At 44.6% G+C, this 26106-nt stretch overlaps 1 protein-coding gene across 1 annotated transcript in view; it reads right to left on the reverse strand.

The window, feature by feature from the left end:
* MOB1B (MOB kinase activator 1B) overlaps positions 1 to 23895 on the reverse strand; it is a 38734-nt gene extending 14839 nt beyond the window's left edge. Inside the window, exons 1-2 of the mRNA XM_042811612.1 lie at positions 23826 to 23895; positions 4195 to 4361 (exon numbers count right to left, since the gene is read on the reverse strand). Of these exons, the coding sequence (XP_042667546.1) occupies positions 4195 to 4361; positions 23826 to 23839 (181 nt within the window). The 5' untranslated portion in view covers positions 23840 to 23895. The remainder of the gene's footprint in view (positions 1 to 4194; positions 4362 to 23825) is intronic.
* Positions 23896 to 26106: the final 2211 nt, after the last annotated feature.

The raw sequence follows: 26106 nt of genomic DNA on the forward strand, positions 1-26106 counted from the left end.
TCTGAAGTACAGCAACTGTTATCTAGCTGCTGACCGTGATGTCCTTCAGGCTTTCTATCCCAAAAGACTGTCTCTCCAACGAATATTTATGCTACGTTCAAACCAAAAATGGGTGGTGAGGTGTGGGGGTATGCAAGGCATATGGCCACAACATCACACGACTTCTATTCCTTTGATTAGTTAATTAACACAAATTAATATGCAGTTCACAAAGTTTTCTCATTTGCAAACCATCCTCGGATATTTCTGTTGAAGAGTTGCTCTCTAAGTTTCATTTTAACAGTGTACTGCTGAATTATTGTAATAAAAGGCCAGAAGTGAACATATCTAACAATTCCCATTGTTCTCACTACTGTAAATAGATGTTCAAGAACTTAGAGCTCTTTGAAAGCAAGGCTCTTCTTCAGTGGTCTTACAGCAGATAAAGTTTTTAGGAATCGTGCGATCAGTTTCTAAAAGCCCACTTCAACTCCCTTCCGAGAATGGCCCCCCTGTGCACCGGTTAGAGAGCACAGCATGTTACAGTAATTAACAGTAATTAACAGTGGATGCCATGGGTTCCATTCCAAAATGGGTTCCATTCCATCCAAAATTGCAGAGGGACCAACATCAAGCTCTAGAAAATTAAAGTTGAATTCTTACCACTAAGACCAAGGTTCCAATGTATCAGTTTTATTAAATACTCCACCTGCTTCGTTCTGCAGCCACTCCTGTTAACTTCTGGATGAACCCAAGTAATGCAAGCATACAGGAACCTAAAACTTGTGTGAGCAGCTTTGGTGCCCTTACTCATCTATCTCGTGTTTTCATCATGTGCAGGGATGAAATTCAGCAATAACATGAAAACAAAAAATAAGCGTGGTAGAGCTCAACTCCTATTTAACTACAGTGCTTTGCAAATTTAACCATTCCACTGACATGCTCTCACCCTGAAAGAAATCACAGATGAAGTATAAATGGTCTGAACGCCCCGGTGCTCAGTCTGCACTATACTGTTCCTACTGCTTTGAGCACCAGGCCTTCCACTTCTACAAAAGGAGCCTTTCCAGGTACAATTTTGCAATCATATCTGCAAGGCAGATCCTCACAATGGGAAACTGGTACATAGACTGAGCTCAGCATGACTTCAGACTTAAGTTTACATCAGTGCTACCTATGTGATACCTGCCAATACAGGGTGCCAGTGGCAAACTCCTTCTTTATTGAGATAAATGTCAGGAATACTCGAATAAAACCCTGAATATTAAATAGGCACACATTATCCAAACTAACAGATAAACAAATCTCTTCATTCTGATCAAACAGGAATGGTTTTCCTGAAACCAGTCTCAGCAGTAGGTAAATAGACACATTTGTCTTAACTTAAAAACCAACATTTTTAAAGCCACTAGTTCCAGAAGAGAGCAGTGAATACTCATAGAAGCAATGTGCAGGACCTGTGGAACGGGCATACAGTCCTCTCAATCTGGTGCTATGCCAAAGAGGAGCCAGAGCCCTACTTTGCTGTCAACCCAAATTCACATTCTTTGCTTATATCTATAGAAAATTACAGTTATGCTGTAATGAGATGTAGGTTGACATCTTCACTGTAAACACCAGTAGATACTGTATACCATTAAAGTAAGCGATGGCTAAGGGAATGAGAGGGCTAAATATGGTATGTATCATCACTGATTATTCAGGCACGTAAATATCTAAGATTACATGCACATCACGGCAGCGAATCCCAGCTGCTGTTCAGCAGATGCAGGACATAAAGCTAAAACTGCGCCGCGCAACTTCCCAGGTACCAAAAGAGGGAAGTATATAAAAACTTCTATGGCAGGCACCTGCTGCAGTTCATTTCCAGCAACAAAACGTGTCTTTCTCTTGCAAAGCAACAGCAAAAAAAATGATATGACAACATTGAGAATGGTTGATAAAGTTACAGATGACAAGGAGGGCCTCTAAAGCCTCTCTGGGCGTGCAATGGGAACACAACGCCCACAGCACTGTGTGACATTCAACACTGTGGAGGCAGCAAGAAGCAGTTAAATGCAGCCATTGTTTTTTTTTTTATGTGTACACAAGAACTGTTAATTAAATTTCCAATCGCTGCTCCCAGTAGAAACCACAGACCAGCATTTGCTCTGGGGCAAGCGTGTTCAAAAAACCCACATGGGCTTTGACAAGATGACTGATTATTGCAAATCCCACATTTGCGAGTCTCAAAGTGCCTTGAGACACATCACCCATCCACCACAGTCGGCAGTGTCTGACAAACAAGGAAAAGGCAAGATCCTCTTTCCCAACATCTGTAAAGCAGTACAGTGTCTCTTCACATTTTCGTTTCCTCTTTTTACTCACCATTCTTAAGTTCTGAGGGTTTAGGTTACCTTTTCAACATTCTTTTCTACTTTAAGTGCACAACGTCTGGTGTACATTTTAATCTGCTGCAAGCATAGATGTGAACTGTACTTCTGAAGTGCTTTTTTAATAGTTTCTAATCATGAAGCCAAATGAAAATCAACTGATCTCACACTTCTCATTTTTCTTTTAAATACACTAGCACAGTTTTAAAATCTCCATATAAGTCAATTCATTCCCATAAAGCATCTCTAAGGTTAGGAGTTAAGCAAGTAGCAGTGGAGCACATTCCTCCTGTGCTCCTACTGTGTGAAGTCGTACGCTTCCTAACCTCGTAAAGTATCTCCATCAATGGAAGAGGCTCACAGCTACCATTACCTGGTACTGGGTGTGGTAGACGTAAGTCAGAGAGCATCTAAGGTGCCACTCACTTTTAAAAAATAAAGAATAAAAGGTTGCACTCCCACTGTATTACAAGAAGGCATGAAAGAGGACCACTTCATTACAAAATGCAGCTGTTAGCAAAAGGTAGCTCCCACTCTTCTCAAATGTTTCACTGCCTTTTGCCAGGCAGCTAATTTAGTAGCTAAATCATTTGGGAGATGAAAATCACTGCCACACAACAAAGAGCAGCCACGGAATGAAGGAACCCCCAAAAGGGAAGGATGCAAGTAACATCTCAGGCATCATTAGTAATGCTTACTCATAGAAACAGGCTGGCTCTTTTTCTAGGCAGTTTTGCAGTGCAGTGTGAACAAATTTGTATAAAGAATGGTGTTGGCAGCTTCAACATTCTCTGGAAGGAGTGACAGGTTATACCCCACAGTTAAAAAACTCAAAGGTAGAAGTCAGTATCACAGGTCACTTCCCAAACATGTCAAAGAACAGAAAGAAACAGACAGAAGCAAAATAAGTAATTAGAAGACATTTAGTTTGTATGTAATTTATACTGCAGTGCACAATTAACACTGTACTTGCAGGCCATGCCGCAGACACAAAAGACAAGGAAATACCCAGATAAGGCACAGTCTGTGGCAACCAAAACCCCACACAAGCTACAGAGCACAATGCAATTTCAATTAATCCATTCTTAAAGGGTAAAAGGAAGGCAGCAAAATCATGCTGCAGGGAGAAGGAGAAGGAAACAGTCAGGCAATCAGAATATACCAATTTGGGCCCCACTGTTTGACCTGCTCTAGCATAAAAAAAGAGAGCTAGGAAAAGCAGCTTTAGAAGAGTTAAAAATCAAGAGATTTACCAAAGCAAAGGCTCACAATGTGGTAGAAACAAAAGCAAGGGACTAATTTGAGGAACATTGCAAAGATCTGTCTCTAGGTTTGCATCAGGCAGAAGGAAAGATAGGCCACACGGGTCACTGTAGTCTCAACATTTTAGACATGGCCCTCATAGTTACCTAAATTAAGGTTTTATACCTAGCATGTATATGCTTGTCCAAACTATCACGTAACGACTTTGATTGAAGAGCTTAAACATACTAAGACAGCACAGACAAGCTCTTTCCTAAAAACAGCAGTGGCATTTCTACCTTAACACTTCTTTGTGATCAAGTGCTCACAATTTAACCACTAAGATTTACTTACTTATTTATTTGAAAGACAAGATCATAGTTTTGGAACAAGAAGCTTAAAGAATATTGTCTCTGTGTGCCACTCGGCATCTGTTAGGTTTAAAGGACAGGACATTCTCCTCTCCCCATTGCAACACGTTTGCAATGCTCTGCACTATCACTAGAAAGAAGTATACAGCTGTCTTCCTACAAGTATCAGCTTTCATTCAGCACCCTCCTCACGTAAAACAGCATGTGTATGTGTGTGTTAGCCAACTTACTGTTAACTGCAACCCATTCATTTAAGTCTTCACCCTCCGGAAGCATAACAGCCATCCTGAGGTTACCACTTCCAAGCGTGGCCTCGGCATGTTTAAGCAGCTCGTACTGGTGAGATCCCTCTGGAATGTTCTTCTTTGGTTTGAAGGTTTTGGAAGAGCGACTGCCACTGTGAAAGGGAGAGGAAACATTTAGACAACTTGCAAAAAGGGAAGGGGAAAAAGCAAGCAGTGGACAAGTTGCTCACAAGCACAGTATCAGCATTAAAACACTTTTCCCAACTCCTATGTTTTCACATCAGAATGTAAATTTAACAAAAACTGGGATGACAACACAACAGGTGCTTTGACTCGCTTTGTTTAAGCCAATTAAATGATGCTCTGCTCTTTTGCCTTCTCATCTGTTCACCTTAACATCAAGCCAGCTGGACATTTGGGAATATTCAGCTTCCCTTCCCCTTTTCTCAGTACACTGGATCATAGGCATGATGAGACCAGAAATATTTCCTTCTCCAGACTTTGCACAGCCACATATGAAGACTACAGCAGCCCAACCAAGAAGAATCCTCCTCCATTCCAAATAGTCATCACACTTGTTACGGTAACAAAAGTTATCAAATAAGAGAAAAAAAAAAAACAACACGTACATTCTAAAGCATCCATTTTCAAGAGATGCAAAATAGCATCCAACCTGCAAAAGCACACTAAAATGGCAGAGCCAGCCTGTTCAGATCGTTGCCTTTTTACATCAAGTATGGTGTGTTAAGTAGGTACTACAAATTTCTTGAAAATAAGCTGCTGTTATCTAGCAACGCATACTTTCCGCAGGCCTGGCTGATTCAGAACAGTATCTTAGCTACCTCAGTTCACCAGCAGTGCATTAGATCCAAACATAAATGTCAAAAGGGGGATGGGACAGCTAAAAATGGCAACATGAAATACATTTTACAACTATCTGGTATTGCTTAGGAACTTAGCTTTTAAGGAACAGCTGCTCAAAAACACGCTCTTTATCTGAAGGATACACACTTCACACAAACTTTCTACTCCACTTTCCTCTGGTTTGACAGCACACATCACAGCACAATCCACCAGTCTGACAAGAAACACGGATGGCGACTTCTACAACTTTCACAAAGGTCATTTTACCAGCCTTAGCTTTGTTTGAACAATAGGGGCTGACGTGGGATAAAAAGTTGATACTTGAATTTTAAATGATGGCAGTGAGCCTGGATAGCACGTTGTTCCCTCACACGTCAGAAACATGACATGCAAAAGTAAATATCTGAAAATAAATGTAAAATGAGCTACGTTTGTGAATGTTTCAGCATACAAACTGAGAAAAAAATGTTAGGAAAGGAAAATTGAGCTCCCAATTCCAATGAAGGCTGCAGAAAGAAATGAAATTCAGGTAGCTAAATTTTCATTACAAACATTGCCCAGCTCTCAACTCTTCATACAAGTCTGCCCATTTTTCACCAGTCTTCCACACAGCTGAACACAGATGAACAGGGGTAAGGCTGCTCTCAGGTGCACTGGATGTCTGAATACAAAGGGCTGTAGCTCATCTTTGAGGCAACTCTAGTACAGCTACCTGCTCATACATAAACACTCCAAGAAATTTGTTTCATAGAATCACAGAACAACCCCAGCTGGAAAAACCCCCAAGGAACATCGGGTCCATCTCCTGGCTCCACACAAGACCATCCAAAAACCAAACCCTATGTCTACAGCATTGCTTAAAAGTTTGGGACCATGACCACAGCCCTAAGGAGCCGGTTCCACACCCATCGCCCTCTGGTGAAGAACCTTTTCCTAACATCCAAACTATTTTGTGTTTCATTTTCCCCACTACACAACACTACAGCCATCAGCAGGAAATAACAAAGATGACTTGTATTTCTGCTGGAGCTGTTGGCATGTACAATTGTAAAAACAATGCACATAACAAAAATTTTTCTTTCCAAAACACAACAGGTGATCAAGAAAAAATCAAACATCAAGCACATGACAAAAATGTCTTCAGTTTGGTTAAATCTAAACTTAGCCCTGAATAAGAGCAGTGGAAGAAGAAAACATAATAAAATAGGACATAAACGTGTTTCCCAGTTGTTGGCAAGGGCAGGGTAAATACCATCTTTGCAGGAATGGAACAGACGAGTCTGGCCAGTTAGAGATTTACACAGCCTCAGACTTCAACTCTCCCTTGCCACAGCACAGCAGCACCCTCCAACCTGTAGGCCTCCAGAGTAATCCTGCTCCCTAAGTCTCATAAAGAAACACTTTGCTGGACTAAAAGGGACCACGGGATGGTAGAGCTGAATGGGCCGTGTTCATTTTTAAGGTGAGGCTGGATAAGGCCCTGGACAGCCTGCTCTAGCTGTGGTGTCCCTGCTCACTGCAGGGGAGTTGGACTAGATGGCCTTCGGAGGTCCCCTCCAACTCCAAGGATTCTATGACTCTACAGTTCATACAGACACTACATCAATACTGAAGGACCTGGAAGGCAGTCAGCTACAAAATACACTTAAAAGCCAGTAGTAGGAAGAGGAAATGTACGGCTCCCATACATTCTGCTATAGGACACTTCTAACACGTGACCAGTCGTTTGCATTACACCCCAAGCAAGGATACCAGATTCAAATCTTAAAATAATTGCCTCCCTGTGGGAGGGAGGAGCTACTGTGGCTCAGGGAGTTGCCTTCCCCTTCCACTCCCCCAGCCACATGCATTTGGTGCTAGGTCAGGCTCAAACTCAATCAGAAGAGAACGCACTTGTTAAAAACAAATAAAAATTTAAAAAAAAAAAAAAAAAAAAATCAGGACACTTAACTGTCTGCTTAGAGGTGCAGGTTTTCTTCAGGAACACACAGCCACCAGGCCAACACTGGGAGCAACAACACAATTTAAAGCATCTGGCAAACATTTTGGTGTACGTCTGCACAGACAGGGCCAATGCAAGGTAATACTCACAGCAACTGAGGGCCAAGAGAGACAAATATCATTACTCCCCACTTGTGTCAGTGTAAGCAGAAGAAAACCAGCACAAGATAAGGGCATGCTTAGCACTTCCAGACCTGCTCAGAAGATTCTGCTCCGTGTTGTAATATGACAATGAAGGAATCCAAGTCCTGATGGAACACCACTCTACAGCTCAGGTCATTCATTCATCATCAAACAGAAAGGAAAATAAGATTCCCTTTCCTATCAGTTTGCATAGCTTCTCTAATTCCTAAAACTTAAGTCTAAAACCTAAGGTACGGCAGTATCTCTTCCATAATACTGTCCTCTTCATATGGGTATGATGACTGAAGAACTTAACTGCTGTGACTGGTCTGGTGTCATTGCCTAAGGCAACATCTACAGCCTCATTACAGGGGCTACTACTAGGAAGATGGAGCACTCCAAGTGCAATGAGAAAAGCTCAGTCCAGACAGTGGGAGGACTTAACGAAAGGATTCGGATTACAAAGAGCAGCATCAAGCTTCAGCAGAAAATCTCTGTTCAGGGAGAGGAGGTGCTACAAAACACACCAAGCAGTAGCCAGTAAAAAGTTACTTTGTAACTCACCTAAGTGTTAGTGAATGTTAACAGAGGTTAGACAGGAAAAGTGAGCTTTAGAGAACCAAGCACAAGGCAAGTACAGGGAGGGAACTCCCTAAATAGCACAGCTTATTTTGAGAAAACTCTGGGTAAGCGTTCACACCCCAGATTGTGAGATGGTAAGATAGCAAACGAAGTCATCACAGGCCAATGGAACACCCAGCAGAGACCTCCTATGGTCAAAGAAGCAGAGAATGCACAGCACATAGGAAAATCAACAAGTACCAATCCCTGCTATCCCATTTCCACACACAGGTTTGCTTGTTCTTTTCCATTAGCAAAACCTCTAACAGGATACGCAACGCTTGATGTCAATTCTTCCAAATAAGCCATCTCCTATTTACATATCTCTATGTGCCTCCATTACCTATCTGATCCCTGCTTCTCTAATCCAGCACAGCCATCCTAAGACAGCAGGAAATGGCCTCACGCGAAAGGCAGGCAGACAGCATCCCAAAGGAAAAGCAATTAAGATAAATGCAGGCTGCTAGTAATCCCATGCTATGGAAATATCTACAATTTTGGCAATGCATTATCAAAATTCCATGCATTTGTGCAGTTCACATGTGAAGTCAGTTTAACTGCACACATGGTCACACTCTCCTTAATACAAAGTTCAGGGATGCAACAGATTCTCTAAGCCAAACCTCCTATCAGCTAAGTTCGCTCTTCAGCAGTCTAGTTCTAAATGCTGCTGCAAACATGGGTTCAGCTACATTATTAGCTCAGTAGCTCTCCTGCTCTTTAACCAAAGCCATCCCCACTGATTTCTGTCTCAGCACTAACAGCCAAACAACCCTCTGAATGGCAACACTGCTTTCTCTCTAAATCCTGAGCACAGCAACATTTTATTCCTGCATGGTGATTCCCAATGCTGAGATGAAAGCTTCTTGGGAAAAAAAAAAAAAAAAATTTTTTTTTTTTTTTTTTTTAATTTCTTCCTTTTATATCACTCCATTACATATGGCAGAATTATAGAATCTTCTCATTCCATATCTATTTTCCCATCTTCTTGGGTGTAAAGTGGAAAGCCTAACTTTCACAGTTCAGTTTGGTGGCCAGTGACATACACAGTAAAGCAAGGTTCTATCAAGTAGGACATACAAATTGTAAAAGAATTAGCTGCATCTCTGAAGCATTTCTTCTGATAACGTACAACGCAAAGGCCACACCTGCCTTTCCCTGCTGAGAGCCTCTGAACTCTCCTTCAGCTGCAAAGCAACACATTAACGCAGATGAAAAATGAGACAGAAAACTCGCAAATGTCACACTGAAGATCCCATTTTCTTTGGACAGAAAAAGCTCCCAGACTCGCAGAAAGTAACGGCTTCTCAAAAATTCTTCCAATTCCAAGGACGTTTTGCTCTCTTTACTCCACATCCAGCATTTCCAGCAAATTATGCCCTTCTATTTTTAAAGGTAAGTGCAGCTACAGCAGTGCCAGACGCAGCTCACCCTAGCACTAAATCATGGAATGTGCTCACAACAATTACTCACAGTGCCAGGACGACTCTGGAAGCCTAGCTAGGAAGCCACACATCTGAGCCGCACGGAGCGCTTCCCACTGCCAGGAGCCCACACGCCGCTCGGCCTCACCACGACGTCACGTCGCGCTTATGAGCAAGAACCAAATTTCCTCCAAAGCTGTAATTTTATCTTGCCGTCTGCTGACAGGGAGCATTTTTAATGATGCAGATTCTGCAGCCTGGCCTGCCTAGGGTTTGCAGAACGATGCTTCCAGAAAGGAAAACTCTCAGGCGCTCTACTTCCACCCCACTTAGCAGCCTGCCTCACAGCCCACTCCAGCTTCAATCGCAGCACTGGCAAATCCTTTAAAATCCAAGCAGCTAAACATCCAACTCAACTCCCTGGTATGTTTTTTGTTTTGATTTGTTTTTAACTGGGGAAAAGAAGCCACTTAAACTTTCACATTCCCATAGGAAGCACTTTGGCTGGCCTGCCTTAGATCTCCACATACTCAAGATATTTGTCCATTAGAATTCCAGAGCATTTTACCTACTTTTACAAGGCCTACTGCATCTCCACAGAAACCTGAATTAAAACAGAAAAGTTAGAGTCCTTACGCGTAAAACTTAAGACTTCACAGCTTGTTCTTAGCAGTCACCCTCAAACTCTTACCACTGCAACACGGACCGTGCTCCAAAGACCTCCTCAAATCCCTCGTGTGACAAAGCCCAGACTAAGTTTTCCCTTAATTCATGTTCATTAGAGCACCTAAAGCTACCATGGTGCCTATAAAACATGCAGTCACTACATAATTGGCAAAATGGATGGAAAAGAGGAGATGCCAACATGAAGATGACACAATGTAAAAATCCTCTTTTTTTCCCCTGCACACCTAAGCACACATCATGTGCAGAACTGACACGTCTTCCAAGAAATTAAGATCTTAGTTTAAAATATCACAACTATTTCACCTCCCTGGAAAGTAAAGACAGCATTGCTTCTACAATATGTTAGAGGCTAAGAACACAGAGCTACGATTACCATAAAGCATTCCATACAGGGCTCATCAATGGACTGGTTTATCAAACATTGGAAAAGACAGAAGCTTGCCCTAGGGAAGAATAACTGGAAAATGCTGCAGTGGCCCCTTTTTCAGGATAAGCCTGCTACCCGTACAAACTGCTGAGGCTGTGGGATATCATCTTTCTTTCTTTCCTCCAAGTAACAAACCTCTGGAGGTAATGCTATACAACTTGGTGTCTCCTGAAAGTGTCCACCACCACAGTCCATCTGAAATAGGTCCCTCCAAGCACCTGGAGGTGCTCAAGAGATTTGGAAAAAGCCAAATTCAAGTCAGCACACAGAACATTTCTACCTGGGGCATGGAAACTTTTCATATTTCAAATCCTGCTTCTTCATCTTCAAAGGCCTTCCTAAGCATTAATTAATCCTACAAAGCATCTTTGAAGTAGGCATCACCAGTGTCTTGCTATACACAGGGAAACTGAGGCAGAGACTCAGTGCTTCAGGCCAATGAGTACACTTAGCAGAGAAGGCCCAAGTTTTAGCTGAGCACCTCCCTACTCCCAACATGCCTCTTTTTAAACTCCAAGACACAGAAACACTGTAAGGCAAGAACTAAATTCCAGAAAAGCAAGCAATTCAGGCCTTCAAACAATAACAATGGGTTTCAAATTAAAACATTCTGCTAAGAATAGACACGTTGGAATATGATCACGTCAGTTTCCAATAGCCAAATGCCAATACGGAAATGAAAATAAAAACCTCTAGCTACTTTTTAGACAGCAAATCAATCGTTTCAGAATGTAAAAGCTTATTCTTTATGACAATCACAGCATCAGAAGGATAGCAGGTAAAAATCAAATCGTACATGTTCAAAATCTGCACTGACAAGATTTTACTTGAGCATTTCTATTTATAACAAAGAGTAGTCATAACATTTCTGTTCTGAAGACAGAAGGTGTGCAAGCCAGGCACTGGTTTCCTCAGCTCCTGTAGTACCAAAAAGTCAATTATCTTCCAGTCTGATTCCCACCTATTAAAACGAGCATGTCTCATCGTTCACTTCAATTTGGAGGCACCAAAACCTATATAAGAATTTAGGAAACAAGTATTCTACAACTCACCTTCCTCTGATGTACCACCACCACACAGCAGGTATGACAAAGAACCACCAGCCTATGGCAGACAAAGCCAGCAAGGAAGCTTCCATCCTGTGGTCAGAAGCTACACATGCAACAGGACAGAGAAATGAGTGCTTCAGCCACGCTCTGGGGCAAGATGAGAAACCACAGAGCCCAGCCACGCAAGAGCTACACAGAGTTTTGCAAACACTGGTTTAACACCTGGATACTACTTCCCATGAGGATGACCAAAGATTGAGGATTCAAGGACAGGCTGGATAGGGTCCTGGGCAGCCTGATCTAGTGGCTGGTAACTAGCCCATGGCAGGGAGGTGGAACTGGGTAGACCTTAAATTCCTTCCAACCTAAGCCATTCTGTGATTCTGTGACCATAGGATCTGGCAAATGGCTTCAAATGAGATATGGTGCTACCAGAACAGCCAGCTCCAGTTTAGAAAACTGCAAGCGCTCCAAGACATTCCAATATTGCATTACAATTCAACATTAAGAGGCAGTTCAATGCAGTCCAAGAGTTAAAAGCCAGCAAGCATATGTATAAACAGAGACTAGAAGTGCACAAGCTGATAGCTCTCGTTGGAAAGACCTCCCTCTGCATACATTCTTCAGACACCATCACTGTTATGATTCTGAACACTAGCAAAAGCAGTACACTTGCAGAGAGCACTCCCACCTCACAAAAATAACTCTCACAAATGTTAAGCTGTAAAAAGCAGAATTGTCTTTCCATGGAGGGCAACGTAAACTCTGCCAAGATCACTAAGGAAATTGAAGCAGCCAGTCTGGAAAAGAGTTAAGAGCTGCCAACTCTTCACACAACACAGCAGCTCTCTCAAAACATGAGGCAGTGGCAGGAAGGTAATTCCAAGCCCAGGGTTTTGTTGCTGTTGGCTGTTTGTTTAAGGAAGAACCGGTTGCACTGATTTGAATAATTTCTACAGCCATATGCTCATTCCTGCAGGTACAGAATACACATTGTTTATTATTTATACATACTGCTGTACAAAACAGTAACAGAAAACGATCAGTTGCACACAGCCAAAGTTTCCCAGTCCAGTGAGCAGGAGATATAAGAATAACTTAATTGTCTACTCCACCACTGACTGCAATTAGAGACGTCATGGTGAGGGTGCCTGAGAAGCTCCTCTTCCCAAAGCTAACACCACACTTGGGAGATGCACTCTTTGTGAGGAATGCCTGTGTCCATTGCTCACCTATCACCCACGTCACAGGCAGTTACCCAGGCTACAGAAGGCTGTTGCCACACACTATAACCCACAGAAGAAAGCCAAGTCCAGGCCTTCCAGCTTCAACACTCCTTCTGCAGCACTGTGCTTAGAAAAGCCCCATGGAACATCTTTCCTCCTAAAAGCCCCAGGTCCTTGAGCACAGCAGTCTAAAAAGAAATTCAGATTTAAAACAATAACAATAAAAATAGCCAAGGTTAGCAGTCCCAAAACACAAAGGTGGGGAACCTTTTAAAAGGAAAAAAAGGAAGGAAAAAGCATAGTTTCTGACACTTGTTTTGTGGTTTGCTTTTTCTTTTAAACCACGCTTAAAAACACACAAATCTAAAGGTTTCCTCATCTAAAAATAAAATATCACCGACCAGAGGGATTTAAAACAATACCCTGATTTTTCAGCACACGGAACTCACGATGCCTGCAAAACAGTGCAGGCTGATCCTAAAATGAGTGCTTCCTTCAGTGTCGAGAAACGGGATAAACACAAATTCAGCCAAAATCCCACGTCCAACTTTGCTCTTCTCAGTGAAGTACTGCTACCCGTCCTTCCCCATTCTTTCTTTCCCTTTGCTGGACTGTGGAATAAGCTATGTTTTCAGCATGCTCTTCAACCTGAACATACTTTTCAAGAGGTATATAGTAACCTGTTTTCATTTTCTGTTTGTTTTTTTCCCCTCAGCAACTGATCTGAAATAATGCTTCTTTGTACCAAAGGAGAAAATACTGTTTTCTGACAGCGAAATAGGTATTTTTATGAGTTTTTAATTTTCTGTCCATCAAGACAGGAACTAAAATCTAGCTCCCTTTTGTAAGAGAATCAACTATCTTCACACTGTAGTGTCTCACACAGGATGAGATGTGAGGAGGCAGAGCAAAACGTCATAATCTTACCAATAATCTTACGAACAAAAAAAACACAGGTAGCATTATTCGCAAGTCTCTACATGTTAAAAAAGTTTCTCAGATGATTCACATCCAGTAAGGCTACTGAGGACAGCCTTAAGGAATGGTTTTGCTTTTTCTTGCCCCAACAATCACCACTCAGAGTTGCAAGCTGTCCTAACAGATACACTTCACAGTTTTGAAATGCTCTTTTTTCTTTCTAGAAACACATTTCAGAGTTGGTGAAATTGAGTAAATTCAGCCCAGCACAAGCTGGCTGCTGTGACATGCACCAGAACACAGCTGAAAAGGCGCTCCTGCCATCCTTCCTCAGAAGGGGCCAGCTGAGTATAGCACCTAGGGACTGGTTCTGGGGGGTGGCCCTTCAGTCCAGCTCTGCCTCTGCACCCTGTGCCTCCCCTGCAGTGGTGCCCTTGGAGCCAAGTCCCAAAGGTGTTCCATGGCCACAGACATAGAACGAAGCACCTGCACTTCTGCACAGCTCCCCGCCTCTGTTTTTCCATCGGGGAGCTCAGTGTGGCTATGAACAAGGGTATTGTGCTCCTGCCTACCACCACCCTGCCCACATCGGTGGCAAGGGTGTTCTGGCAGTTCATCCAGCGGGACATGGCTTACTGCAATTCCTAACACAAGGAAGAGGGAAGCCTCCAGAACACCATCCCGTAACTAGGAAGTCATCATCAGTTTGCTATGCTCGCAGACCAATTCCCTTGTTTCACATACAACATGTTCATTTAATAAGCTTTCATCTCCTGGAAAGCCCTCAAAACAAACAAGACAATCAGAGCCATACACTACTCAAAACACAAACTAACTCCCAGAGCATCCAACGGTCATGGAAGTGACTCAGCCTGAAGGACTAACAGCAGTGCTGTGCAATGCAAGGAGGGGGACAGCACAGAGACACGGAAAGGAGAATGACAAAGAATCCGTTGGAGAGGAATTTGGATGAAATGAAAGCAGTACAAAGTGTACAGCACTCAGCCATGCGTGTCCTGCAGGCTTGCAAAGACAGACAGGGGCCAACGCACAGACAGCAGGGAAATGGAAATGCGTACAGGGCATAAGAACTGCAGCCTCTGACAGAGCTTGTTGTTTTGCAAATAAAGTTAAATTTCAAAGCAAGAAGAGCAGTGGGCTGCTTTCATTGGATTCTTTCAATAAGATCCAGTTTCCTTCACTGCTTTAACACGCTCATCTACTGTGTACGTACACACACACACACCTTGGAACTGTCAGGCGAAACCAAACTGAGATTTATTCCGATATTCACTTCTCCCCCCTTTCCCCCCCAGACAGGCTACAAGCAGAACTCTGAAGGAGGCAAACACAAAGCGCTCCCTCCTCCCCAACTGCTTTGTTCTCTTTTCATTTTTCCTCTCCTTCAGGACCACTGAGGAGGAGTTCAGTACCTTCATCACTTCAGTCACTAATTAAGTTCTCTGCAAACTAAACAGTGCTTTTTCCTCTCACTAATGTTCCCCTCTTCTCCCAGGAAATCCTTATTCCTGTCAATTAGTATTAGCTCATTTGAAAGGAAGGGCACAGCTTGAATTCAAAGAGAAGTGAGAACTTCACCCAGTTATGCTTCAAAGTTTAGTTTCCACCAAGGTTCAAACCTCAGCTTACTGAATGAACGTATCCAATAAATCATTCAGCAGACATAAGTGCTGTGCTTCTTTTGTCAAACCTATTTTTCCCCATACATACAACAGCACTACAAAGCCATCCAAACACTTATTTCTACTGCACACAAATGTACAGCACGTTATCCCTTGAAGAGGACTTGATAAAACTGTAAATAGCAGCTGCAAAGTTGCTGAAAGGGATGCCATTCACACCCTGCAGCAAGGAGTGCTGCATGAGAACTGACACCAACAAGGATGCAGCTTGCCCAGTGGCAAGCACAGTGTGAATCACAAGTCGGGTGCCTGCAAGAGAAGATCACACAGTACGCTCACATGTACACCCTGCGCTCTCTACCAGCAACACCTGCAGAGAGACCCCACCCTGAAGTCTGCAATCTGAGCCATGTCAGAGGACTCCTCTCTGTCATTTGTTGTGTGCATGATGAAGGCAAAGCCCAGGAAGCAAACACAGGAGGACTCTATGCCTGTTTTGGAGAAATTATTACAATCCATCACTCAGCTGTTTCCAAGAAAATGCTGTTTTCCAAAGAAAGTCAGTTAGACAGCAGGAAGACGCCTGCAAACAGATGTGGGCGCGAGATGCTACTGCACACATTACAAAGACACATGGAAACATGGAGAGCAGAATGAGAAACTCCACCAACATGCAGAGCACAAGGGAACAGAACTTTTTCTTCTGAGGGAAGCAGCAACACTCAAGTGCCTGGCAGGAGAGGGAAACAAATGAAACACACGGTGTGCACACCCACAAGTGATCACAAATGGTGACTAGAAGGTACTGTTAGAGAAGACGCAACCAAGGAAATTCCAAAAGAGCTACAAGGAAACTCCTATCTCTGTGAGGCTGTGTTATTTTTTCCCATAGCACCACCAACTGCGTTTAAAGAAAAGACAGTGGAAACGTCCATCAAGAAAGGAGGCTTGCTACACCTAACTGATTAATTGAAAACATCAGTAGCATTCAGGTTGAGGATTAGGAGGTAAGAAAAGGGAGCCAAGGGGCCACTAGCAAAGCACGTGCTTAACAGCATCTGTCTGCCTGTCATTTCATCACTAGAGCACACTTCCCATTTCATAAAACAAGGACAAAAGTGTCCCATGCAAAAGGAAACTATTCCACATGTGACAGAAATGTCCTTCTACCCAGCTGAATTCTCCCTACGCCTGTACATTACTAATGCCCTCAGCATCCTAAACCCTATCTGCTGGAAACAGTCACACCCTTTGAATACATTTAAGAAGGCGGCAAGCACAGCTTTTCAGGATGCAATCTACATGCTGTTGAGGATGATGAATTACAGTAATAAAAACTTGGCTCAAATATCAAATTAGATCCTTACTTATACACCAAATATAGTGCTTGAAGAACATGCCTCAGAATATGGACGGTTTCCCAAAATGCTGATCAGTGCTTTTGAAAGCCAGTGCTTTACGAATGACTAAAGTAAAGCTGGTCAGACAACCTAAGAAATCACAGCAGGGCATTAAAAAAAAAAAAGAAAGAAAAAGAAAGAAAAAGTAACAAAACAGTGTCAGACAGTCTTCAGTACTTTTCAATTCAGTAAAAAGAAACAATATGTCAATGTGTTTAGGGAAAAGGCAGCATTAAAAAACTTAACTGACTTTAATAGGAGAGGGGTCCCTTCAGCACTTTTTGCAAGGCTGTATGTTTTTTCTAACCCCACGCAGAAGGAGCTGTTGTCACACAAACTGCAAACACAGCAGACGAGAAACACCGGGCAATGTCCCAGCAGAAACCCCATGACATATCCTGAAGGTTGCTCTTCCACTTGGACTAATTGGTAAAATGGGGTCTGGAGCCAGGAAGTAACAGAACAATCATCAGAGCCAAGAAATAACCCAGAGAACAACAGGAAGAAACGGACAGGAGGCACCAATGAATAATCTAGCAGCTTTCCAAAAATACCCTGCATTATCTCATCACCAAGTGTATCTTACACAACCCCTGCATTTAATACAATCTTGTATGAGGTCTAAGTATTTTCAGCACAATCCGCTCATACCTTGCAAGGAATCATAACAAGAAACCACATCTGGCCGCAACATCGGAGGTGGAACAGCTGCTACCTACACAGGAGGGCTCTTCTTTGGCCACTCGTTCAGCCAGTGCATTTCACAGCTGAGTTCCCATCAGTTTAACTGTTCTCCTATAAACTTACATTGTACATAGATGATCCTCTTGTCCACTCACATTACAACATGAAATTTTAAGAGATGCCAACCACAGCAGGGAAAAAAACGTGTTGATGTGAGACAAATAGAAGACATTACAGTGTCACTTTGAACCCTGGCTCTGGAACACTCAGCAGGAAGACCAGAAAGTCTTACTGTACTGAAGTTGGTACTACTCAAGTTGGTAAAAACACAACTAGACTATTTTAGTCAAGGCAACGTCAGGAGCACATCTCATTGTCATCTGGATTCAAACTGTTTTTGTATAAGAAATCAGATGACACCACCTTTAGAAAAAAAAGAATTTAGCATTTTATCAAAGCTCAGTTAAACCCATTTATTTTGTTCGTCATAAAGAAAGGAGTAAGACTTGTAATACAGAAAGCAAATTCAGGTGTTCCAAGTTGGAATCTGCAACACATTTTTCTTCACTAAGGAAGGGAGTCAGATTCTGTACATCAGCTGTGCTCATAACCCTAGGACACAAGTAATTACCTCTGTACATAAGCAACCAAATTTAAAGATAATATGCAATGATAGGCAAGCAAAACAAGTAGGTGGAAAGGCAGCAAGCTTTAAATAAATGTAAGCTGAAATACGGGCAGGATCACAGGAGGCATGCAAGAATAACAAAAGAAATGGATTCCTGCCAAGGAACAGCTGGGAACTGGAGGAGGAAGGAGAGGAAAGGGTGGACAAGGCAGAACTGTCTTTACACAAAAAGCAGAAGAGCAAGAAGTGAGGGCTGCTATTGGGTTTCAAGATGAATGGGAAGAGATGGATGGATGGATGGATGGATGGATGGATGGATGGATGGATAGATGGATGAAAGTCTTCTTAAATCTGCAAGTTCTATCATGCATTATAAGTCAATGAATCGAAGGGCAAGACCTTAAAGGACCAAGAAGCTGGATCTTATCCTTAGTTTTTTTTTTGGAAGGAAAACTGAAAAAAAAAAATCATGTAAAGATTGAATAAATTCAGTTCCAAGTCATCAGCAATTCACTGCTTTTAAATGTTTCAAAAATACCTTTGCCAGGAAAAACTGCTTTTACCTTCCTGAATTCACAGCGAGGGACTGTGCATGCATTAAAGCAAAATTAACATCTCATACACATGAATTTAGTGGCTGCTGTTTGGGGATGTTAGAAACACAAGCCCTTGCTTCCCTTTTTAACGGACCGCTTCTGAGACACACAAAGCACTGTGATACAGCGCCCAAAGCTGGTCACCAGAACTTACAACAGTGACAGCCAGCATCGCGCCTGTGCTGAAGAAGTGCTAGGAAAGCAAACGGAAAGGAAATGCCACAGGTAAAAAGGCAACACACACTGATGTGACAAAGCACTGAATTCTGACAGTCCCACAGCCTGTAACAGGGAATGGCTCAGTATATAAGTGCTAAAAGCATTGCAAAGCTTATTCTGGGGTTTGAGTTGATTTGTGGGTCAAAGGGTTATTGATAGCTTTGGCAGCAAAATCTGTGTTACTGCTTACTCTGTATGACTTAAGGGGGCACAAGGAAATGTGGCTATTTACCTCTCTAAGCAAAACGAGCAGCTTCATACTGCCAGCCTTGGGCATGAAAGCATACTGCCACTCTTGTAACTCCTGAGCCACTCTTTGCTGTACAAATGGTTCTAATCTTTTATCTTTTTTCAAATAAAAGGAGACCGTGCATCTTGCAGGATACATACAGCCTAAGTTGGTAACTGTGACCCCCAAGGCTGTCCTTAACCACTGTTCTCTACTGCCATAAAGAGAGCCTAAATCCAAAGACTTGGCAGAAAGCTGCATACTGCATCAGATATCTCTTCCAGACTAAAAACCATCCCACAGCACACGCACCCAAATCCTCCCCTAAAAGCGATCCCTGCTCACCACAGTTCTCATCTGACAAATGCAAATAGCTAATTTGTAGGTTCACTTACACTGCAAGCACAAAGAGGGAAGAACAAACAAGGGCAAACAATTGCAGAACAAAACCAAGCCATTAGGAAGCAATTAAGACCGGACATTCACCTCCACCTAGCATACACAACTTTCACACTGAACAACACCATTGTTTGCATGTTTGTTCCTTCACTTTTAACTTATCCTGCTACACGGAGCAAAAACTCAACGATCTAAGAAGGCAGCAATGTGCACAGAGCCCAACAAAGTTTAAAGGCCAGGGCGGACGATACAGCTTAACTAACCAGATTGCCAGCGTGAGGAAAAGGAAGAAGGCTCTTCCCTGCCTTCTGCCATGTCCACGTACTCCTGCTTCTTCGATGCCTCCTGCACCACCCCGAGTCTCACTGCTCCGTGACCCCACACAGCTAAATTAGTTACAAACTAATCCTACAAAAAAGGAATCAATAGATTTCTGCTGGTTTAACTTCGCTTAGCCAGATCATAAGGATGACAAGCACATCAGCAAACGGCACCCTCATAAAATGTCTTAGGGTTTTCTGCAAAGATGAACGAGGAAGAAAGCAAAGCAACAAGAGCTCTATGGAGCATTTTTCAATAGGCTGAGAACTGGAAAATGAATGGTGCAAGAGGAACACCAACACTTCTTTCTGAGGAGCTTTAACGCTGTATTCATTGCCATGGTCTCTGGAAGCTTTCTGTTGGTGCTCCTTTCTGTAGAAGCGACAGATGAGTGCCAGCCAAGAGGCACACCTCGATAGCAAGCCTCTCAACACGGGAATCAAACACAGCAGCACAGCTGAAGTGACACGTTTCAACAATATTCAACACAAACTTCAGGTATGAGTGTCTGTCTATTTCTACAACCTAGCATTCAGTGAAAGGACAAGCAGCTAGAAAATAAAAGCTTTACTTCCCACGTAGTGTTGGGTCACTGCTGAATTCATACCAATTCTGCCTTTAAAGAATCCTGCTTTCCTCAGAAAACGTTAACGAAGCTTACAGGAAAAGTGTTAAAATGTTTTGCAGTTCTCTCTCTAATTCAGAGAGATTCGGAGAGAAATTTCATTCCCAGCACTCTTCTGGAAAAGAAGCGACTGCATCATTTGCAGTATTGGTTGAACAGCAGACCGTGGTGAGCCAACACACGTTTCAAGAACCTTTCCCTCGGTCTCTCTTCTAGGCACCCAGCCTACACAGCAGCATTACATTAGTCAACCTAAAACCAAAGAATTTACCCTAAATTGTCCTATAAAACCTGTACTTAAAGTAATGGGAACAAAGAGATCTGACTGTTGGATAAGCACATGTCCCACTTCTAACAGACTGTAACTGCCCACACATTGATTTTCAATGGCTGAAATTCCAGTTCATTAGTGCATGACAGTCTTCCATGGGAGTCTTTGATAATGAGGAGACAGATACTACATCTCAACTTTGAACTGCAGAAGTGTCCATGAAGCACTGGGCTCCTTTCTCCAGCTACAGAACCTGAAAATCGCTGCCTACTTTAAAAGCAGCTTTCAGCAGACAGTAACAGCAAGTCAGCATCTAGGAAAGGCAAAGAAGGGGAAACAAACAGCCACAGTGCTCTTCAAGAGCAGGGGCAGACAGGGAAAAAGGAGGCTGTAGCTCAGCAATCGAGAAACAAAAACACCAGCTCTAATTTTGATATTACTCTGCAAGAGATGGAAGGAAAAAATGAATGTCCCATCGCACTTTCCACAAATGTAAAAAACAACCACAGATATCATCAGAAGAAACTGCTCAGCTCTCCTACCCTATGTAAGACAGGAAAATAAGAGTACACCTTTCCCCTGCTTGGTTTCCAAGGTCACTCCACCTTGACTTATCCACGAATGTCCCCAAACTACTGCTGCTCACCCACACCACCATGTGCTGTATCCATCAGCTCTCGGCCCTCTGACATCTCACCAGTTCTGACTATCTACATCAATCTAACATTAAGAAACTCCTGGAACTCCACACACAGGAACTTAGAGAACATGGAGATAGCTTTTATTTTAAAAACAAAAACACGGCAAACAAACAAAAAAACAGTTTCACAACTTTAACAATAAAAATATTTTCTTCTAAAGATAAATTATCTAGCTACTTTTTTACGTAAGTTTTGCCAGCGTAGGACAACACAAGCATCTTACCATATGGCACGCCTACCAGAACTATCTTTAATTTTTTCCCTTGGAGATGTAAGCTCCAATACCTGCAACCAAGCTACAATTTCGTCCTAGAGAAAACTTCTCAATTTGAGCTTTTTGGAACTAAAGATACTTCGCAGTTCAGCTCTCTTCATTTTACTTTTTTTAAAGATCCAAGACAACCTATAAAACCATTTCAGAGGTGTTTTCAGAAAGAAAAAAAATCAATCAGAAAGAGAAGGCAGTGAGGCTGAAAATAAAAACTGCTACCAAAACGGAGCTGTATTAATCCAGTGACTCGTGGCAAAAGACGCCCTTTCTAAAACGTTATCCATAACAAGAGAAGACAATGGTTTCCCTTGATTTTGTTCTCCCACGTAGCTTTATGTGGCACTGGTCCTAGCAACAGAGAAGAATAGCACTGGCTTCGTCAGCAGACAGGGACGGCGCAACGGCTGCGAGGGGCCCCCAGCACCCTGCGCTATCCAGGCGCAATCAAGAGCAGGGCACAAAGTCTGCAAGCAGAACGGGGCTCTCGGTACTCGGCTGTCAAACTGACAAACTACAGCCACGGCAGCGATGATAAACCTGTGTGACAGGTTCATCGTGATGTAGAGAACTCTTCTGGTGGGTGCACAATGACAACTTCAGGCTGCTGAGATCAAAACCGGGCGTCTGCTTGCAAATAGACATCGGTACCACTGAGGCAGAGAAAACAGCATGGACAAAGGAACAACTTGGTTACCTTCGTATCCAGGAAACCCTCGGTGAAAAAGCACTACGGAAAACTGTGGGAAACGCGGGGGTTTTGCAACACAAAAACAAGGTTGAACTAGTGAATATAAAGATATCCAACCACCATCACTGAACAGCTCTACCCAGATAATGCAAAATGAAAGCTGAAGAAAAGGGGACAGTAACTTAAAAGAAAATAACTACTTGTCAATAGCACACAGGCAGCTTCCCAGGCCTCCTCGAGGCAACCTAGTAACATTATTTTTCCTAAATTCATTTCTAAACTGCAGCTGAGCAAAAGACCACACTGCCAACAACAGCTGAGACAGCTCTGCCAGCATTTCTGGATATGCCATGCAACAACTTCAGTTTTCACTTCTATTTTTCAACAGTACGTGAAACAATGGACGGGGGGTGGGGGGAGGTTTGCTTCCCTGGGCTTCAGAAGTGTCTGGGGAAAAAAAAAAAAAAAATCTCATTACTGCCTGCAACAGAGGGCAGAGGGTTTCATGCTTTTCCATTGCCAGTTAGCCAAATGCCAAGGATTGTGAGGTCGTCTCATTTGCAAACCAAACTCCCAGGACACCGTTGTACGAGAAACCCTGTTCCCCTTCTCCATTGCAGCAGCTGGGAATGATGAAGGAGGGGGACAGCTGGGCTTCTTCTCATTAGAAGCGCCGCTCCCGGGTCCACCGACGGTCATTTGCGCCCACCTCTGGCGTGCGGCTCCGACCCCGCAGCTGAGCGGCGTCTCCTGGGACGAGGCGGCAGCAGCGCAGTTCCAGACGAGCGGCTCCGTTAGCGGCGTTAGAAGCTGGACGCAACGCGGAGCTCCGGGGGATGTCAGCTAGCGCCGGGCCGGTTTGTCTCCGCGAGAACGCAGCTCCCCAGATAACGCATCTCCCCCGAAGGTCCCCCGAAGGAGGCCGCGGACATCTGGCGCTTATCAGCGGGAGCCGCTCGCAGCTGTCAGTCCCACGGCAGCAGTCCCGCGGCGCCCGCGCGTAGCAGGGAAGGCGACGGCCCTCCCTCACCCCTCGGCAGCCGCCCGCCTTCCCTTCCCTAGAGCGCATCTTCACGTTAATTAATAGGTCACGGAACCGGTTTATGTTAATTGCCGGCAGTACCTCGTCTTTGTTCCCAAGGGGAGGGACCAAAGTTCATTCCGTTGTTGCCTACGAAGCGAAATTACAAAACGCACGGTCCCGCGCGCCCCTCGGTTGCCACTAACTCCTCGGGAAACCTTCTTACGCCGCAACCGACGACTGCTCACCCCGCAGCACCGCCGCACCGCGCCGGACCGGCCTCCCGCAGCGCCTCCCCGAACACCCGGCGGTTTTCCCCGGACCCCCCTCCCGGCCCCGGCGGCCGCGCTCCCGAGCCCAGAACGCGCCAGCGCCGTTAGCGCCGCGGGCCGGCTCACAAAGAGGGTGGGCAGCGCGCCGCTCCGCCGCGACGCGGAACGGTACGAGAGCGGCCGCCCCTCTCCCTCAGGGCGGCGGCTCCCGCCCGGCGGGACGGCACGGGGAGAGGAGGGCGAAGCGAGGGGAAGGCCGCAGAAGCGGCGGGGTCAGCTTCCCCTCGCGCCCCTCGGCGCATACTCACAACAAGAAGCTCATGGCGACGGCGGGGGAGTGGGACCGGCTGCTGCTTGGGCTCGGCGCGGCGCGGCTCGCGGCGGCGGCGCAGGGCGGGCGTGTGCGGGGAGAGCGCCGCGGGGCGGGGACGCGACACGACGCCTCCCGCGCGCAGCCCGCCCCTCCCGGCTCCGCTCCTCCCCGTGCCGTGGGGCGCCGAGGCCTCCAGCGGAGAGGTGCGTGGAGCGTCGGCTGCTGCCGGCAGCGAAGCCCGTTCCCCTTTGCCGCCCGTCCCGTGTCGGAAATCGGGCGTTCCCACACCCGTCTGCCCTGTGCGCCCTGGAAACGGTGACGGCCCTGTGGGTGTGAGCCCCCGACGGGGTAGTCCCCCGTCTTAGGGACAGACTCGCTCCTGGCTGCGGTGGCAGCTTCCGGGCAGCAATGAGGAAGGCCCCAAGGTTTCTGATAAAGCATTGTGGTCTGTCCGCATCCTTCAGCCCAAATTCCTTTCTGTGTGGCAAGTCTGTGGGGTGCAGGAACAGAGTGGCTCACTTTGCTTTAGCCAGGAACTCAGAAGGCACTATGATAGCACTCTATGTGCCACCCCGGTTGCCTCAGCAGGTCAGTTGGTGGCATTATCCTCACCCCACCACGGTGCAGTTCAGCTCCCCCTGCTCGCAGATAACAGCTACATTCATTAAAGAACAGGAGACGTTTGCTTCTGCATCTCTGCCCTCTTCACTCAAGAGCTCGGACTAAACAAACCTATCAAAATGGCCTCCAACACTTCAGAAGCATGGGTGTTTGATTTTCAAGCAATCTTTAACTAAGCTGGGGCCCACAGTCAGCTCAGGAGCGACACACCTCACAATGGAAGATATGGGCAGCTGCAAACTACTGAAGTAAAACAAAAATCCAGTCATGCCCTCAAGCTCCTGGCAGCTCCTCAGCACCACCGCCACCCAACCTCTGCCCTGAACAGCCTCACCCTGTGTGAGCGTGAGCTGCAAACCATGCGTCCTCCTGCCTGCAGATATTTCAGTACACCACAGTCAGTACCCCTGCAGCCCACGATGTTTTCAGAATAAACACAACTGCATCTTTGCTGGTGTTGTCCTGTGAAGAGGAAACTGAGGAAGCACGGTGTGCCACAGGAGACATCCATGTCACATCAGGCAGTGACTGCAGGCTGGCTTTTCAGGGCATTCAAACCCAACAAAACTGCAGGCTTAGTGCCACCTCCTGACAGCAGAAATGACAATTCCTGAGAGTCACTTCACATGAAAATCTGCCTCTTTTTGGCCAGCAAGAAGCCAGATGGATTCCAGAGAGGTAACAGACAGACCACAGGGTTCTGTCCTGGGGCCTGCAGACCATCCTGCAAGTAACACACCCACAGGCAGATGAGAGGAAAATCCGCTTTGGGATTCATTGCTGGGAAAATTTGCCAAATGCACTGCAGTCCCATGCAGCACTCAGTTTCTGTCACTGCACCAGGGGTTTCTCTCAGGTGGTAACAACAAGACTTGTCAGCTTCTCATGCTTTTAAATGCTGAAACTGCATTTCCTACATTCTGGCTCCTTCCTCCTGACCAAGTCCAAATGCCAGGTCAGCGCATTTCTAAGCAAATAAAAATTACACTGGTGGTTTTGGGCACTTTTAAAATGAAGCATTCTACCAAGCAGCAAAGGCTCAACAAACATTTCATGACATTTGCCATTTTTCTTTTGGCTGCGTTAATAAAAGTGGGCATGAAACGGACCTCAGGCACTTCTAACAAAGTTTGTCAGACTAAGTTGGCCACAGAAATTCAACAGAGAAAAAAAAAATACTGCTAATCTTCCTGGCACGTTCACGCTGGGACGTGAATAACCTGCGTTCTCTGTTCCCACCCATACACTTCCTTCTACCCACAGAGCATTTTATTTTAGTGGCAAGTTAAAATTAAATGCCTCTTACTGCCACAGTCAGTAGGAAACACTTTGCCTGGGTGGCTGTCAGGAGAAATGGTTACATAATGTGTACTTTTGATGTCTGAGATTAGCATCGGTCTGCTCATGATGGCTACGGGCCATGAAGCACACGGACTGGCAGTGCTGCAGCCTTATGTAAGGGCTGAGCTGCTCAGTGGCTCCGGCAAAGGCGCAGTGAATGTACCCAAACCCCGGCAGCTGTCATTTTGGTTTATGCATTGTACTGTAGGGCTGAAAGAATTGCTCTGAAAAGGCCCTCAAGCTGAGAAAGAGCTTTGGTCCCGAACCAGAGTTCTCAGCTTTTGTAGCAGAGATTATAACACAGCTCAGTGAAT

The sequence above is a fragment of the Centrocercus urophasianus genome, unplaced genomic scaffold (assembly GCF_019232065.1).
Source record: "Centrocercus urophasianus isolate 14NV4802_14NV808 unplaced genomic scaffold, USGS_Curo_1.0 seq_13, whole genome shotgun sequence".
Classification (NCBI taxonomy): Eukaryota; Metazoa; Chordata; class Aves; order Galliformes; family Phasianidae; genus Centrocercus; species Centrocercus urophasianus.